Here is an 18,267-nt window from a genome sequence, read left to right on the forward strand (position 1 = left end):
GCTGTCACACCCACTGTGCCACTTCAGCTCCAAGACCTTCATCTGGGAAACAGACTTGGGGCAGATAATGCTTCAGCCAGCCTTGCAGATAAATGCAGTCACTTCCCAGCCAAGACACTCTCTGCTGGGTGAGCCCATCATGTTAACTCCTTCTTCTGACACTGCTCTGTCACCCCTCTTCCTCTGCCCTGATCCCCAAGACCGTTTGGAAACCCATGCACCAAGGCTGAACCACTTTAGGGGACTAGAGAAGGGGATTTTGCCAAGACCCCCTGGCAGGGCAGCCACCAGGTCAAAGGGAACTCATTCCCATGATCCTCCCTCAGATCATCGTGGGCGTGATTCTCCTTTACTACATCCTCGGAGTCAGTGCCTTAATTGGGGCAGCTGTCATCATTCTGCTGGCCCCCGTCCAGTACTTCGTGGCCACCAAGCTTTCCCAGGCCCAGCGGAGCACCCTGGTGAGTGTCCGTCCTTCCCCCAGATGCCACCAAATAACACCCCAAACACAAGCACTCCCACACACACACACACTCCCACATATTCCACACACATGCTCACACTCCACACACACACACACACACTCACACACACACTCCACACACACTCCACACACACACTACACACACACACACACACACACACACACACACACTCCACACATACTCCACAGACGCACACACACACACTCACACACACACTCACACACACACACTCACACACGCACACTGCCATTGGCCTCCAGCAGGTCACTTCACCTGTCGGCCTCCCCCATTTCTTGGTCCGTGGGGTGGGATTAGTGAAGAAGGCAGGAGCTGGGCATGGTCTGTGCAATGGTGAGGGCATTGGCTTAGCTCCTTCCTCTTGTGTGGGACGGGGCAGACGAAGCCCTCTGCTGACTTGGTGCCCCTGGCAGGAGTATTCTAATGAGAGGCTGAAGCAGACCAACGAGATGCTCCGAGGCATCAAGCTGCTCAAGCTGTACGCCTGGGAGAACATCTTCCGCACGCGGGTGGAGATGACCCGCAGGAAGGAGATGACGAGTCTCAGGGCCTTCGCCATCTATACCTCCATCTCCAGTGAGTCCGCCCACCCAGCCAGCCCTGTGTGCTGCTGGGATAGGGTCTCGGGGTGTGGGGGAGGGGGTGGTGGCAGAGCAGGGGGCTTTGGGGTCATCCAATCCAGCTGAGCCTCGCACTGACTCATGCAGCAGAGCCCCCGGAAATCACAATGTTCTTCAGTCTACTTATTCTGAAAACATATTGAGAGCCTGCTGTGCGGGAGGGTGAGGGGGAGCACTGTGCTGGCCCTCAAGATACAGGATGAGAAAGAGAGAGAGGCTACTGAGTTGATATGCTCCTGAGAGGCAGTAGGGAAGGAATAAATAACAGTTTGAATGCTCCTAAGTGTGAGGACTCCTTTCAATAAGTCAGACTGAGCTGCCACTGCCTGGGGAAGCAACGGGAAACTTCCATTTATCTGGGGCCCTGAGGAGGAGAAACGTTTTCTTGAAACAACAGGAGCTCAAGTTTGAGGTCCTCACAGGTGTTTCCACACTAATTGAATTTGCATTAACCCACTGATTTGGGAACTCCAACCCCAGAAATAGAGAAAAGGAAAAAGAAAAAGAAAAAAAGACCCAAACTGGTGAAACTCTTAGGGTCCCAACAGACACACGTAATAAAGCCACTTTCCAGAGAACACAGGGCTCCTGTGGGGAATATTCCTGTTGAACAACGAGCTGATAATAAAGAAATAAAAGTCCTCCAGAGAAAATAAATGCATCCCCAGAGTGAATCAGCAAATGCGAAAAAAATAGGAGAATTACTCCCTCAATACCTGCAGATGTCAGAATAGTCTGAAAGAGATCATAAAATAAGTGTGTGTAAAATAATTAAAGAGCTAAAAATAGATTAGAACCTACAGGGCAGAACAGGAAAATATCAGGGTGTGGGGGGGGGGGGGGGGAGGGGGGAAGCAAGCCAGAAGAACTTGTAGAAATTAAACATTTAGTTACTGAAATTAATTCGATGGATAATAGTTCCCAGTCAGAGTCAGGGTGTATGAGGTCAGGTGATCGATGGAGTCCTGGCTGAAGTTTATCTCAGTTGGTCCAATGGCTCAATGGGAGGGGGGAAAAATGGAAACAATAAAAATAAAAAACAAAAGCACCTCAGTGTACAGGTTAAATGAAATAATTTAACTGAAGAGAGAATTTGTGAATTGGAAGGTAGACCTGTAGAAATTACACAGAATGTGGCAAGGGATGTAAACGGTTTTCTGATGGGAAATTAAGACCCAGAGGTGTGTCCTCCTGCGGTCACTCCTGAGGTTAATAGTATGACTCAGACTAGGTCCTCTGGAGTCTCTAGCTCCCGGCCTTGAACTATTTCCACACAGAGCTGGGACACAATGGGGCACCATTTTTAGGTTATTTTCTCTTACTGAGAAGAGAAACAACCTAGAATGGGCTCTGACGGGAGTGAAAACAGGGGAGGAAATTTGAAGAGATGAACAAATTTGATCACCTCCCACAGCTTAAATGTGTGTGTGTTGGGGGGAGGGGTTGTGCAAGGAAGAGACATACCTGGGGTGGGGGTTGGGGGCAGAGGAGGGAGAGTGACAGGTGTTGGGCAGTAGTGGAGGGTGCACTGGATGTGTCTCCCAAGTAAGCTCATGGAGAATGGACAGTCCCTCATGTCATCTGGGCATTCCTGGTGTTCATTTTGCCTAAGGTCTGCTTGGGATAGGTGGTTACCATCCAACCTGAAGGTTCTCACAGGGAAAGCCTTGTTCTGAAGCAGGTGTCCTGCCTCTCTGTGTCCAGCCAGACCCTGGGGTCCTGTGCCTCAGGCAGGGACCCTTGTCCAGTCAGCAGTGGCCAGGCCTCCCACCATACACAGCACAGCCATGGCATCTTTCTGCAGAAAGTCCTGCTAGGATCTGATTTTCTCAGACTGGAGCCATGAGCAAGGCAAGCAGCCATTGCTTCCTGGGTTCCTCACCAAGACACTCCAGGTTGCTGATCTCGCCCCTTTACCCTCACCCCTGACCCTGTGGCCTCAGACCCTCAGGCTGAGCACTCCACAGGACAGCAGAAATTGGGGAGGTCCTAGAGAGCTCAGAAATCAGTGTCCACAGACCCAGGCCCTCTTCATCCTTCCCTCTGCCTGCTCAGCCTGCCCCTGGGTCTGGTTAATAGAAACCCTGTGTCCAGCCTCCTGAGTTACAGAGACCTGAGAACAGGGGCTTTCCTCTGGGGAGCAGCTGCTGAGGTAGGAAATGGCTTCCCCCATGAGCCAGGTGACTTCCTCTCCCAGCAACAACACAGCAGGGTGGGGTGGGGCAGGCTCATGGTTGCTGCAATGGGAGAGAAGCAGCAAGGAAACTGAGGCGCTGGCAGGAAAGTAGGGGGCAGCCTCCATCATGGTGATAGGGTCAGGTGGCAGCTACTTTGCTCCTAGGAGATGTATGCGCATCTTGCATTCCATCCTACGTAAACGTAAAGGACAGCAGAAGAATCCTAGGTTCCCGGGGCCGTCCCACTAAAGCCTATCTAGTGGGTGCACTTGTCCCCTGGGGACCTGAGAAGACAAGCCAGGACTTTGTGAGTGGCCTGAGGCTGAGAGGACCCAGGGAAGGGAGACTGTATGTTTTCAAGAGCTAAGATGACTCTGGAAGGAGTGAGGGGCTCTAGAATCAAGAGGGGGACACAGAAGGATCAACACAGCAGCCCAGGCTGATCCCTGGGAGAGGCGCTGGGGAGGGAAAGGAAAGAGCCTGGGGAGAGCTCTGGAAGACCAGCGCTGTTTGCTCAGGGTTCGCCCTTCCTGGGACGGGTTTCTCTGTGGTGGTGGTGGGGGCTCGGGGGAGGGAGATGGGTGGTGGGTGAGGCATCTCCTGGCTGCAGGTATACGCTCTGAGTGTGTTTTCATTGATCTCCTCCCAGACTTCCTGCCTTCTGCTCTCTGTCCCCAGGCATCAGAACACAAGTCATTAGGCTTGAGGTAATGGGGCATCTTTAACTCTCACCCCCTCGGCGCCAGCCAACCATGGGTCCTGGTGCCACCGAGAAGCCCTAGAGTCACATTTCCTGATGGGGCCCATCTGGTGCTGCCTACTGGGCTTTCAGTCTGTCATCCTACACCAGTCAATCAGCCTGTGGGGCAGACAGGTTACCTCGGACTCTCTATCTGATGGCCTCACCTTCAGCTTCACGGAGAGCTAGAGCTGTGTGTGGAGCCTTAGTGCAGGGCAGGGTAGGGCCTCCCTGGAGGGGGTGAAAGGGAAATGGGTGTAGTTTTCCCACCATCAAAATTCAGAATCAAAGAATAACAGACACTAGTTACTCAATGGGTATTGAGTGAGCCCAGGCTATGTGCTCGGCCCTGTGCTAAGTACCGGGAGGAATGAAAGAGTCAGTGAGATGTGCTCCCCATTTTCAAAGCGTGTGTAATCTGCTGAGAAGTCAGAGCTCATAGTGTGGCAGGGAGCTGTACACTGTGTGGACCTGCTCCACGCTGCCTGCCTAGCAAGCCTGACTGCATTTAATCTTCACATCAACTCTGAGAAGTGTGTAGCTCCATTGTCCCATTTTACAGCAGGGAAGACTGAGGCTCCGTGAAGTTAAATGACTCCCTGAGGTCCTCAGCCAGCAAATGACAGAGAAGAAGGAAGCCCATTCATGCAAGATGAGGCTTGGCGGCATTTTGCAAGATGGGCAGGATTTCCATGAATAGAAGATAAAATGGGGAAAAGCTGGAGGCAAGTGCTGTGTCCGCTCCCCTTAGAAGTCAGTTCAATACCCGTTTCCTTGCAGCAGCAGCATAGCTCTAGGTACCCAGCCCCGCCATGTATTTGAGGACAAGCTTTGCAAGAGTGACAAAGGAGTCCTAGACCCTCCCAGTCAACCAGGCTGCGCGCTGCCAGTTCATTCTGTCCTTTATGCAGCACCCGTTCCAGAGCCTTCTGTCTGTGCCAAACTCTACTGAGACCTTGGAGGTTAAAGAGGTAAAAGGCATGGTCCCCATCCTCACAGTCCTGTGGGTGACCATGCCAAGCCTGTGGTCAGAGCCAGGGGTCAGTTCCAGAAGCCTTGCTTCCTCTTTTGCTGTACTTACCCAGCCCTCGCCTCTTTAGTTTCTTTTATTCACTTATTTAACAAATCTTCACTGGGCACCTGCTGTGTGCCTGGCCCTGTGCTAAGCATGGGGGATGAGGGGCTGAGAAGAAATATCAGTCTCTGCCTGCAGGTTGCTCACAGGCTAGTAGGGAAGCTGGTCATGGGACCGTGTGGTGAGTGACAGGAGGAGAAAGGGGTTTTCTATAGGTGCAGTGAGATTTGTACCTGACCAAGTCATAGAGTGACGTTCATTGCCGATGCTCAAAGCATGACTGCTAGGAGTTAACCGGGTAAGGGGAAGAATGTTCCAGGTACAAAGGGCTACAGGTGAGAAGAAGGACAGTGTGTCCGAGACGCAAACATCATTCGGTGAGCGGAGGGAAACAAGGCCAGATCGTGCAGGACCTTGTGCCCTGTGTGCAGGCCTCTGGGTCTTCTTCCGAGGCAGGGGCTCCATTGAAGGAGTTCACCTGCAGGGAAGGGGGTTTGCCATCTCTCCTAATGTTCTGGGTCATGACCTTCTGTCCTCCCAGTCCAGTCTGAACCACCATCAGGTGGGCCCTCCTTGGATGAGTGTGACTGGCCTCATACTCTGTCCTGAAAAGCAAAACACCAAGCTCAACTATGCCATGCATGGGCGTGGCACAGGCAGGAGGAAGCTGGTGAACCCCATTCACAGGACACCCAGCATCTGCCCAGGTCCACTGCCCAAAACCTGAGCTCCTTCCGTCCTCCTGGGTGGAGGCCCTGTCTCAGGGCCTCCTGACCGGGTCCCTCTTCCTTCTCCAGCTTCTCTTTAATAACTGCTCTTCCTGCCACCAGCTGGCGCAGCCGGGTGGGTGTGGGTTGCCGATGCATATCCTGACTTTCTTGGGCCTGGAGGTGGCTGAGGGGGAGCTGGGAGGTTCATGAGTGAAGGAGTCAGAAACCAGTGTGACGTGTGGAGCCTCCTGCCGTGCTCCCACCACTGCCAGTGGCAGACACACCGGTGACCTGCTTTCCTCTTCCTCCTGACTTTGAATGACTCATCAGACAGAATGTAAATCAGCCCTGTGCGCGTCCAGCCACACTGCCCCCTCCTGCAGGTGCTGCCTGTGGGTAGGCCAGGCTGTGAGCCTGCAGCTCCCACGGGCCACCCCTCACCACCCACCCCCGGGACAAAGCTGCAGTTCGCCAGGGGCACAAATGGCTGGCTGTGGCTCCCTGCCACGTGGCTTCTGAAATATTTATCTTCAGAAATGAAAAGCTGCTGGTATTGTGGTGCACCTGGCACCCACAGAGCCAGGCCGCATGCCTTAGGCAGAGCCAGGGGAGCGGTGACCTGCACCCCGCTTGGTTTTGTTTCGCTTGATTTGTGGGTTCCTTGCATTTGGCAATGGTGGGAAAAGCCAGTATGTTGTTCACTGCTGTGACCCCACCCTCCTACCCCCCCAGCCCAACATCATGCCTGGAACAGAGAAGACCCTCAAAAAAGAATTTTTTAATAAGTTCTTCTTAGAGGATATTTTGGGGGAAGTTGAATACAACACCTGCCCACATCTCTGCACCACAACAGAGAGGCTTTTGCTTTCAACGGAGGCCTTTGAAGCCGGCCTACGTGCGGCTAAACTTGGCCACCGCAGCATCACCCTGACACATCGTTTTGTCATCTTCTGCTCTCACCTCGCGTCATTCAGCAGGATTCCTTCCTCCCTGATATGCAAGATCTAAGCAGTATCTTGTTTTCCTTTTTCTTTCCTACCCCATGCCAAAGTTGGAGAGAGATCTATTAGTCATAAATATATGTCAAATATATATATATATATATATATATATATATATATATATATATATATATTTTTACACCTCCGTCTCCACCCCCGTTAGCAGCTTACAGGGCTTCTTGTGGCTCAGGAAAATAGAGGCAAGGCCACAGTGTTCAACCACCACAGCTGGGATGCCCAGCTCCCCGTCCTCCCCACCCTCCACAGGGCTCAGGGGTGTCTGCTGAGCCCAGAGCGCCAGAGCCTCCCAGGCCTCCCTGACACCCCTAGTCCCAGCCTTGTCCACGTCAGGGCCCAGCGGGGTGCTCCTCAGAAAGGCCTTTAAAATACAAGCAGCTGGTCATTCTATCCCCCAGTCCCGGCCCCAAAGGGGACCCAGAGTTCCTGCACAAAGGCCGTCCTTGCAAAAGAGGATGTCTCCATACCACAGCCAGAATGGGGTCGAACATTAATTATACCATACTAGAGGCCTGATGCATGAAATTCCTGCAAGAGTAGGCCTTCCTTCCCCAGGCTGCCGGCCCCAGCTTCCCTCTGGCACCCAGGGCCCGGGCTTTCCTCACAGCTCCAGCTTCCTCCGGAAGGTCGTCTGGTTTAATGAGCATGTTATGCTTTTATTGTTATAGATGGGTTCTCTTTTGAGAGAATCAGCTTTGGAATACTCACTTTTAAATTTACTTATAACATGTCTCATTCCTCAGAGGAGCTCAAGCAGTTACAAGAAGAATAAAGACAACAAAATAGAAAAAAATATAAATGAAGGGAAATCACGACCAGAAAGAACATGCTCCAGAACAAAGTGTTCGTTATGACATGTTCTGTGACCGCAGCATCTCCCTGAGAGTTGATGAACCACATTTACTAAACTGGCCCTTCGTGTTGGATGTTGTAGTCGATCTCATTTCCGGTGGTTTGTTTGCTGTGGCTGTGGTTTTGTTTGCCTGTTACGGTGCTATAGCTAGCACCAGCTTGCTGAGGGCTTTTTGCTTCCCTCAAATGATTACGTGTTCAAGATAAATTCCCAGGAGAGGGATTATAGGATCAGAAGGTCTAAACTCTGTGGCTCTAGCTACAAAGCCCCAGATTGCTTTCCAAGCAGAGTTGCACTGATTTGCAATCTAACTCTGAATCTGTTCTTTAGCTGGGAGGGGTCTCAGCCTGAGGCAAGGGCCAAGGGGTGATGCACGGGTACCTTGTAGTTGCTGGGATAGGGAGGAGAGGAAGGGAAGGAGGCTCCTTTCCTGAGAAGTTCCCTAGAGGGGAGGCACAGGCTACCTTGTGTTTAGAGCTATGCAGTTGGTGATGGTCAAGGGCCCAGGCCTCATGGAAGTCCTTCTCCTCCTCCCTCTCCAGCCGGTGATGGCTGTGCTATGTCCTAGTCCCAGACCTGGGTCCCTTCTACCGTAGGAAAACCAATCATGCTTATCCTGCCCCTGCCCGAGACTCTGAGGGAGGGCTGTGGCACTGCTGTGGGCACCTGGAGGCATGGAGCCCTCTTCAGGAAGGGCAGTTAGTGCACGGTCATGTATACTACTGCTGTTGATGAAAAGCCTGTGGTCAGACAGATTGGCAGAGCTTCAGCCATGAAACTATGAGCTCTGCAGGGGCTGTGTCCCCCTCATCAGATCAGGAATACCCCTACAAGCACCCCCCAAGGTAGGCACAGTGTCTTACCTATCTGCTTGGGAATTTCCTAGGGGCATGTTTCCTTTCTCCCCAGCATATCAGGGCCTTCCTGAAGGCATAGTTTTGTCTCTTTCCTCAAACTAGGAGCCCCCTGGGGGCAAGGCTATGTTTTTCCTACCACTCAGGGCCCAGACCTCCATAAACACTGTGTATGTACTGGCCGATGCAGGATTCTTGGATCAGCTTCTGGGATCGGTGTTAACCATCTGGGCTTCTTCGGCATGTCCGAGACTTCACCATTCATTAGACAGGGCCGCATGCACAGGCTGAGCCCGTGGCCTTTGGCTCCTGGCTCCTGGCTCATTTGCTTTCACTTGGCTAATTACAGACCACATTCCTTTCTGAGGCTACGGGGAAAATTAAAGATGAGATAGGGAGGTGATAGTAGGAGGGTCGCTCTTTCTGCAAGTTCAGGACCCCACACCCAGACCTCGGGCATCTTCCTCGTTGGGCCAGAGGAGCAGGCACCTGGGCTGAGCAAGCAGTGGGCGAGGTGTGATCGTCAGCACCTGGGGCTCACAGAGCCTGTCTCCTACATTATCTCCTCTCACCTTGGGGGAAAGCCAGAGCATGTGAACAAGTAAGTACAAGTTCATAAAGATCATGTGAAGACACTGAGGCACGGAGTAGGGAAATGACCTGCCCAGGGTCACCCAGCTCATACGTAGCAGGGACTCCACCGTTCTGACTTCTTGTCCAGCTCTCATTGCTCTCTGGGATCCCTCTGGAGGGTCCGAGGGCCACACTTTAAACAAACCAACTGCCCCACCGGAGCTCCTAGGGAGCTCCCAAGCAGATAGGGAAGACACTGTGCCTACCTTGGGGGTGCTTGTAGGGGTATTCCTGATCTGATGAGGGAGACACAGCCCCTGCAGAGCTCATAGTTTCATGGCTGGAGCTCTTAGAGCTAAGAGAGACCTCATTGTAAGCTGTCGTTCATCGCTGATACCTCAGTGTGAATGAGTTTGAAATCTTTCCCATGAGCCATGGGAGGTTAGGAAGCCTCTAAGCCTCCGAGGGAACCCCGTTTGGGGGGGGGGGGGGGACCCGGGGACCAAAGGCAAAGGAAAAGAAGCAACTTGCTGGCTCCAGAAACCCATGCTGCTGGCCTCCCAGTTGACCACAGGCCGTCACTTCTCCAGTCCCACCTCCACCACTGTTTCACGGGGCTTTTTTCACACTGTGGAGCAGAATAGGAGCATGTGAGCCTCTGTGTAAAGGCTTACGTCTCAGAGGCATGAGTCCTCCTGAGGGAAACAGGTAAGGAGCTGGAGGTGCCACAGGGCTGGACTTCTGCCCCTTCCCTGCCCCAGCTCCACTCAATGGCTGGGGAAGGGACCCACGGTCAGCACTGCCTCCACCACCCGGGAGGGAGCCTTCACTTCGCTCCCACTGAACCTGTGCTTCCTCCACAGTTTTCATGAACACGGCTATCCCCATCGCCGCTGTCCTCATCGTAAGTGGCTGCTCCCTTCTCCTCCTCCTCCTCCTGCTCCTCGTGCTCCTCCTCCTGCTCCTCCAACTCCTCCTCCTCCTCCTCCTCCTCCTCCTCCTGGCGGGCTGTGGGGGCAGGCTGTGCGGTGTGGGAGGCTGACCTTCCGTGGGACTTCGGGAGATGACTCGGCAGTGGGGGCACACACAGAGAGGCGGTCTGCACTGTCTCTAGGCGAAGGGGACCCCTCCCCCACTCCAGGAAGACAAGGGCCTCGGGCTTCTGGGCCTGGAGGACCTGGGGCTCAGTCTTCAAGAAATTAAGCTTTCTTTTAAAAATAGCTACCAAGCATGTTTACAGTAGCAAGGTTGGAAAATCCAGAGAGGAAAGGGCAGAGAGAATTTAAATCACCCGTAATCCCACTGGCAGCATCTTTCATGTGTTTCTTTCCAGTCCTTTTGGAAGGCACGTAATATGACCTTTTTTACGAAAATAGGACTGGGCCGCACGTGCAGTTTTGTAACCTGCCCTTTGCACTGTAAGGGTACGGCACGAGCAATCCTACACGTCATTAGAGATTACAGTGGAGGTTTTTCTAAAGCGATTTTGACCAAAGCTATGTATGAGCTCAGCAGTGGGGGCAGCATCGTGTCCCCTCCCCCCAGAAAGGCCTGGGCCCCTGTAAACCCACAGTCCCTTCACCCAGGACTCCCTGGCTTCTGTGATAGCCACAGTTCTTTAACAAGATGCATTCATTTCCCCCGGGGCCCGTGTCCTGAGCTGTGACGTTCACAGCCCATCAGGCATGCTTGGGAATTCTCTTTCAACGTAATTTATTGGGTTGGTTCAGGCCCGGCTCTTCAGGGAATTCTGGGTAACAGTGAGCCAACCAGGTAGCCAGGGGGCAAGCACTGTGACCAGGTGGTCATAGTTCTCCTGGCTGAGGACTGTTGTCTGAGAGGGGGCAGAGCTGACCCAACCTGAGGGCTCGGCCCTGGCCACTTCTGGCAAGGAGGGGGCAGAATAGGGAGGAGCAGTTTGGCCCTCCAGCTTGGAGTCCTGAGTTTGCTGGGGACGTTGCCAGGGGATGACTATGAGGATGGTGGAGGTGTCCCTAACTGGAAGGTCCCCTTGAGTCCCCTGGTCCAGGCCTGTTTCCTTCTGGGGTTGGAGGGGCCCACACTCTGTGCCTTTGTCCACAGACCTTCGTGGGCCATGCCAGCTTCTTCAAAGAAGCCGACTTCTCGCCCTCGGTGGCCTTCGCCTCCCTCTCCCTCTTCCACATCTTGGTCACGCCGCTGTTTCTGCTGTCCAGTGTGGTCCGGTCTACAGTCAAAGCTCTAGTCAGGTGAGAGGCAGGTCCAGCCAGGGCACTGACAGGAAGCTCATGTGGCAGCACTGGCTCCAGTGCCTGACAGTCACAGCCAAAGCTGTTTGGTCCCATAACATGCCTCCCCACTGATCCGGGCCTCTCTGAGCTGGTTGTGGTGGGCAGAGGGATGTAGGCCTCACGTGGCTTCTCTTCCAAGCCATCCTTGAGAAAGGACTAGCCAACTTGCTTGCATAGCTCCAAGGTCAATGTCAACTACAAGATAACTCGGTAAAAAAAATTCATCATTGGGCCAAAATTGGTACATCTTCACAAATGGGTCCTAGGTCCACCCTTCAGAGCCACCCAGCATGAGCACCATCCCTTCCCCACAGGACCGCCCCCGGGTGTCAGAATCTTTGTTTTCACTGAATCTTTGTATTCACTGAATCTTTGTTTTCCTCTGGCTGAGCATCCCCTGTCCTTCCCACGGGTCCCAGAGCCTTCACAGCCCTGGTCAGTGAAGCAACTTCCCCCACATGCCTGCAGGTCCTGTCCCCGACTGGCCTCCACTCTGGGAGGCCCCACTCCCAGGCTCTTGAACCCAGGGGTGACCACCCCTCTCCCAGAGGCATCGCCCTCTTGGGAATGAATGCCAGAAGGTAGAGGGCTGAGGATTTGACTGTGAGGATCTCTTTGGTCCTTTGAAATAGCTCCTTGAAATCAGTGGCCTGTCATATCTCTGGGGAAAGCTGGCTATGTCTTTCCTTGTCGTCAATGGGACCAGACAGTGACAAATATCTTCTGTACCCAAGCCCCTATAGCCTTGAGGGAAATGACTGACACCCCTGTCTCATGGGACCCTGGCAGGTCCCGGGCAGCCAGCAGGAAGGAGTAGCTATTGGGTTGAAGTAGCTGATGGAAGGAGCAACTTACATGAGGAAGCTCAGGCAGGGGTTCTAGGATAGAAGGAGAGGTTATATATAACCCAGAAGAATTGTGGTCAAAGGAATATCTAACCAGAGACTAACAGGGTGGAAAAGATCAGCTCTCATTTCCAGGGTTGGCTGTGCTGCCTCAGTTTTATTGGCCATGCATTGTGACTTATAATGATTACCCCCTCCCCAGTACCACCCCAGCCCTGGGATTCTGTGTAGAAACCAAGGTTCAAGAATGCTGTGCCTATGCTGATTCTCAGGAGCATTTCCATATGCAGACACTCACTGTTGAGAAAGTGCTAGGTCCAGGAGACACCGAGGGTGGGGAGAAGGCCGAGGCTGTCAGTCTACTCTTGTCAGGGGGAGGGGCTCATGCACAGAGCAGAAAGCAGGGGCCATGGTGCATTTAGAGCCTTAGACTATTCTTACCTCGAGAGTTGTAGGGCTTGTCTGGCCCAGGCCTATGGGACATTTAGCAAATGGGAGGAAAGAGATATGTAAATAGATCATTCTCAAGCTGCCCAAGACAGGTTCCACACCCCCAGGGATGAGAGAAAATGAACCAAAACTTTTGGAGCCTCCTCTGGGTCCATGGGAAAATTCCTGGAGGGGGGGTGGAGTGGGGGAAGGCTTTTCATTTATGAGTTGAGAATTACACTTCCCCTGGTAGGATTAAATTGTATACTTATAAAACATATAGTGTCTGGTATATAGTATGTACTCAATAAATATTAGCTACTATGAATAACCAATTATAATCCTAATTAACCTTAACACCGATAAACCTTAATTCTAACAGTAACTCATATAGTCTTAACACCAACCATCCTTTAGTCTAACCAACCTTAACATTGAACTATTCCTGAAACTAACCAAATCCGCCCTAATCCAGACCCTAACCTACTCCAGAGTATTGCTCAACCCTAACAAATCCTAGTAACACCCATTGCTTCCACCACAGATGCCCCTGCTTTATCCACCACCACCCCCCCACCCCCTTTCTTCCATCCCCAGTGGGAGCTTTGTAAAGGCTGCACCTCAGGACCCGGAACTTCCTCAGAGCTGCTCTCTCAGGCTGCACCCTCTCCCTTCCCTCCTCCCCTCTGCCCCTGGCAGGGGTGAGGGGTGTCTCTGTGCTTCCTCTGTAGCGTGCAGAAGCTGAGTGAGTTCCTGTCCAGTGCAGAGATCCGAGAGGAGCAGTGCGCTCCCCGGGAGCCTGCGCCCCAGGGCCAGGCCGGCAAGTACCAGGCCGTGGTGAGTGCCTAGCCTCCCCTTGCCACTCAGCCCTGCTGCATCCTGCCTCCGCCTTTCCCCACAGGAAGGGGGCTCCCTTCCCTGCACAGCTCCCAGACCCCTGAGCCTTCACCTCATCCTAACCATCCCCAGCCCCTCAAGGTCGTGAACCGCAAGCGTCCTGCCCGGGAGGATTGTCGGGGCCTCATGGGCCCCCTGCAGAGGCTGGCCCCCAGCGCAGATGGGAATGCTGACAATTGCTGTGTCCAGGTGAGTCTGATACCTTGCACCCCATGCCTGATCCCTCAGCACCAGCACCAAGAAGGAGCTCAGCATCTGAAGGGCCAGAGACCTATGTGCTGAGCCCTCTGCCCCAAGGTCACCATACCTGCCTGTAGGGTTCATAGGAACAAATCTTCCATCTCGACCAAGTTGGGGGGATAGGGGAGCAGGGCACAGCTGCCCTCTCAGGGAGGGTGCCTCAGGCAGGGGTAGGCACGAGAAGACCATTTATCTACTCCCCTGTCCTGGAAGTGACTCAGGGACTCAGGGAATCAGAGGTGAGTGGGGTGGTGGTTGGCTTTCAGGGAGGAGGGGAGGCAAGAGACTTTAACACAGAAAATCCAGCTGACTTTATGATCTCTTGTTGCCAATGAAGGTCATTGGAGGCTTCTTCACATGGACCCCCGACGGAATTCCCACGCTGTCCAACATCACCATCCACATTCCCCGAGGTGAGGGCCCGCTTGCTCCTTCATCCTGGTCTGGGGTGTCTCCCTTAGAGCCCTGTCTAAAGTGCCCCTCCCCATGTCTCCACGGAATGGAGAGAACAAGAAAGAGCAGCATTTATTGAGTGTCTGCTCTGTGCACACTCATAGTGGGTGCTCCAGGGACCGGACTCCAGAGAGGGGGTGGGCTTCATCCTCAAGGGGTCCGTGGGCAGCAGCAAGGACAGGGCAAGATGGGGGCCTTTATGTCACCCCATCGGTGGAAGACAGTATGGGCACTTCGCAAAAAAGATCAGACCCGAGTAGCCGGGAAAGGCATGCTGGAGGAGATGGGGTTTCTCGGCATGAGTAGGGGCCAGGGGGCAGGGTGGCCATGCTGGCAGGGGCAGCAGCTGAGCAAAGCATAGAAGTGTGATGGAGGTGAGACTCAGGGTGGTGTTAGTGGGACCATGAGGAGCTGGGCTCACACCGGGGAACCATGGAAGAGAGAAGAAGAGCTTTGGGGGGTTTGGGGGAAATGACCGGTGAGAAAGGAAAAGGAGGGTGTAGATTCCCAGAAGGAAAGGTTCAAAAAGGGAAAGGACTCCTTGGGGGTTCTAGGTAGGAGGAAAGCAAACGGGGCCCCAGGGTTGGGCGTATCTGTCTGTCTTTCCGGATGGTGGTGGTTCAGACGCCCTCCTAGCCCTAGCCCCATCTGCTGACCACCCTCCCTGCAGGCCAGCTGACCATGATCGTGGGGCAGGTGGGCTGCGGCAAGTCCTCACTTCTTCTCGCCACCCTGGGGGAGATGCAGAAGATCTCGGGGGCCGTCTTCTGGAACAGGTAATACACACGTCCTCAGGGCTCAGGTAGTGGGGAGAGACACAGTGGGCAGGTGGGCAACCCTCCTTCCAACCCCCTGCTCCGTTAAGGATGCCTTCATTGTGCATTCATTGAGCACCCATTGTGTGTTCAGTGATTACTCAATAAATGCTGTGACTGGTAATTCCCATCATCATCATCATGAATACCCATTACCCTTACTATGTGCCAGGTACCTTCCCAAGTCCTCTACGTGCATTGCTCCATGTAATCCTTATGACAACTGGCAAGGTGGGTACTGCTCACAGTTCTCATTTCATAGATGATGGTTAAACTAGTTGCCCTCATACATCCCCCAGATAAACGGAATTCAAACTCGGTTCTGTTTGATTCCAAAGCCGATGCTCACTGGGTGGAGTGCAACCCAGACAGTGGTTTCCAGCTTAATCCTCAGCAAAGCTGGAGCAGACCATTCAGTCAATGTCTTGAGGAACCAGAATCAACCCAGACAAACATGGCTTTCTGGGAAAAGATCGCTATCTTAATTAAAGAGCCAGAACCCCACGCTGAGCCCAGCACGAATCTATTATTTATTCCCACCTATTCCCAGAAAGCACTTGAGACTAGTTGATTAAAAAAAAAAAAAAAGTATAAAATAGAAGCTTTTTTTAAAAAGAAAAAAGAACCAAGAAATGAAGCGTTTGGAAAAGGTGTTCAGAAACCTGGGCAGAAGTCGGCTACTGCATTTAACACACAAGCTAGCTTGGAGCTTCCCAGCAGCCGAGGGAAAGGGGGACCGGACGGAGGATTTTCGTGCCTGGAAGAAAGAGTTCCAGGAAGCACAAGGCTGGGAGATGGAGGACTAGGAGGCGCAGAACGGAGAATGCTCTGGGGAGCCTGGTTTGTTTGTACCACTGGTGCATGTATTCCTTCAGTGAACAAATGAGCAGTGTGGCTGAGCAAGCTTTGGAGCCAGGCTGCCTGGGTTCCAATTGGGACTCTGTGCTTCGGAAATTCTGTGACCTTTCTGCACCAGGTTTCCCTTATTGCCCTCGGGGCAGACGTGAGGCTTGACCTGGCATGTGATGAGTGCCCTATAAATATTATTGTAAATATTATTCTTTGATGATATATTTCTATGCCAGGAACAAATTGCTCTTTAATTGTACTCCATCCTGTCTCCCAGGAGACTGTGGTATGCTCCCTGGGGCCAGAGACCATCTCTTATTCATCTCTGCATCCACAGTGGCTCTGCTAAATGAATTTGTTTGCTAAATGAATGAGCCAGAAACCATGTATGACCTTCAAGGGACTGCCGGTGTAAATGTGTTGTTATGTGTCTCTTCTTCCTGCATCCCTTTGCCCAAGCGGTCCCCCTGACCCAGAATGTCAGCACTGGGAATGAGTGAGCCCTATTAGGGGGCGCATCTCACTGCACTGCGATTGTCTGCAGCCGTCTTCCCCTGACACTGAGCACATTGAGGACAGGGCTGGAGGAGGATTCCATGTTGGGCCCCAGGTGCCCGACATAAGATGTGGATTTTTTGAGCCCTTCTGTCCAGACTACAAAGGAGAAAACCTGGCCCCAGCCTCAGAGAGCTCACCCGTCTTGAGTGGATAGAGGCATGCAGACAGACGCCAGGGCAGGCCCCGAGGATCCATTGGGCGAGGTCTGGCATTCTGGGTTGGAGAATTACTGCGGCAGCCCTGAGATCTGGCAGGTCAGCCTCTGGGGTCCAGCTCTCCTGGAGAATCGTGTGACTCCCAAGCATTCCCTTTCACACTGTTTGCCAGCCCCTGCCCTGCGGCACTCTGCTCAATGCACTATCAACCTGGGAATTTGCAAACTCTCTCCTTCATCTTTAAGAGGAAAGCACTGTTATAAAAAGGCAATATTAGCAGATGTACGTAAATGAAATCTTTGCCCTGAAAATAAAGAATAGGGCCATTAGTGTCTGCGGTAGAATGATTTTATACGTCACCAGGGAGCCAGCAGGAAGCTGGGACCCCAGGGAAAGCATCGGGTGGGGAAAAGGTCCCACCTCCCTGTGCGAATCAGCCTCCCTAGGGCTCCCTGCTGCTGCCGGCCCCACCCCTGCCGAGGCTTCCACATGGCAACGTGCATTCGGCCCTGCTTGCCCTGGGCCTGCCTCTGAACATTGTTGTATTGCCGTGGTTGGTGTGAAGGCTGCCTCCCAAGATCCCTGAATCCTCAGGAATGAGAACTAGGCTCCTCTCAGGACTGTAGTCCCATTTGCTCATAGAGCTTCTGGAGCCTTGGGGCGTTGGGCCCAGGGTTCAGGTGCAGCCCAGGTTTTCTGGGCAGACAGGAGAAGGGACACTGTGTGAAGCCAACCTTGGGAATCAGATGGTCTGTGGTTGTAGGTCTGCCTCTGCCTCTCTAGCTGTGTGACCTTGGGCAAGTTACTTCACCTCTCTGGAACTTAGCTTCCTCAGCAGGACAGTGTGGAAACCCTCTCCTTTCTCAGAGACTGGGCATGAGGACCCAATGACATCATTTGAAAAAGGCACTGTGGGTAGAAAAGGTAACATTTCAGGGCAATGACTAGCCTGCCTGTGGCAAGATGAACTTCTTCCAACCTCCATGTCCACCACCTCTTCCCTTCTTACTTATAGCTGGGTCTTAATGAGTGTTGGGGCCATTCAGTTCCTGCTCCTCCTGCACCTTTGGGACCAAGCCCTGAGCTGAATAGATGGTGACACCCCCACCCCAGCTCTCCAGCTACGAGCTATATTATAATATATCCTCCCAGTGTCCCTGTGAGGTTTGTGCCATTACCCCCATTTTATAGATGAGAAAACAGAGGTTCCCCTACGTAAAGGGGCTTGCCTAAGGTTTTGCAGTCAGCGAGTAGAGTAGTCCCTCAGATACAAACTTCAGAGCCTTTATTCTTTCCAATTCTCTGCCTCCTCCCCTGTCCCCGAGCCCCTCCCTCCACCTCCACTGTCTCAGTGCTTCTCCCCTCCAAGGCTCAGCTCTGCTGTAATTCCTACCAGGCCTTCCTTACTTCCTCAGATTGCTTCCTCCTCCAAACTACATTTTAAAATTACATTTTTCTTTGAGTCTAAAAGGATGTGCATTAATTTAGAAAAGATACACATGTATAAGGAAGATAAAAACCACCTAACTCCCATCACCCAAGTTTTCAGCCTTTTCCTATGCATTGGCATACGTGTCTATGTATAACTTCCCCTCAATGCTTCTATAGTACCTTCCTGCTCTACGTTTCTTCT

The 18,267-nt window shown here is 52.7% G+C and overlaps 1 protein-coding gene across 10 annotated transcripts in view; it reads left to right on the plus strand.

The window, feature by feature from the left end:
* ABCC8 (ATP binding cassette subfamily C member 8) overlaps positions 1-18,267 on the plus strand; it is a 71,306-nt gene that overhangs the window by 28,774 nt on the left and 24,265 nt on the right. For all 10 annotated transcript variants that reach the window (XR_004986221.2, XM_036427535.2, XM_036427537.2 and 7 more), the window contains exons 9-16: positions 327-461; positions 917-1,079; positions 9,987-10,027; positions 11,206-11,351; positions 13,399-13,504; positions 13,637-13,753; positions 14,142-14,217; positions 14,928-15,033. Coding sequence is in view for 9 of the 10 variants with exons in the window: in XM_036427535.2 (XP_036283428.1) it covers positions 327-461; positions 917-1,079; positions 9,987-10,027; positions 11,206-11,351; positions 13,399-13,504; positions 13,637-13,753; positions 14,142-14,217; positions 14,928-15,033 (890 nt within the window). In the remaining variant the exon portion in view is untranslated. The remainder of the gene's footprint in view (positions 1-326; positions 462-916; positions 1,080-9,986; positions 10,028-11,205; positions 11,352-13,398; positions 13,505-13,636; positions 13,754-14,141; positions 14,218-14,927; positions 15,034-18,267) is intronic.

Source organism: Pipistrellus kuhlii, unplaced genomic scaffold, assembly GCF_014108245.1.
Source record: "Pipistrellus kuhlii isolate mPipKuh1 unplaced genomic scaffold, mPipKuh1.p scaffold_m20_p_9, whole genome shotgun sequence".
Taxonomy (NCBI): domain Eukaryota; kingdom Metazoa; phylum Chordata; class Mammalia; order Chiroptera; family Vespertilionidae; genus Pipistrellus; species Pipistrellus kuhlii.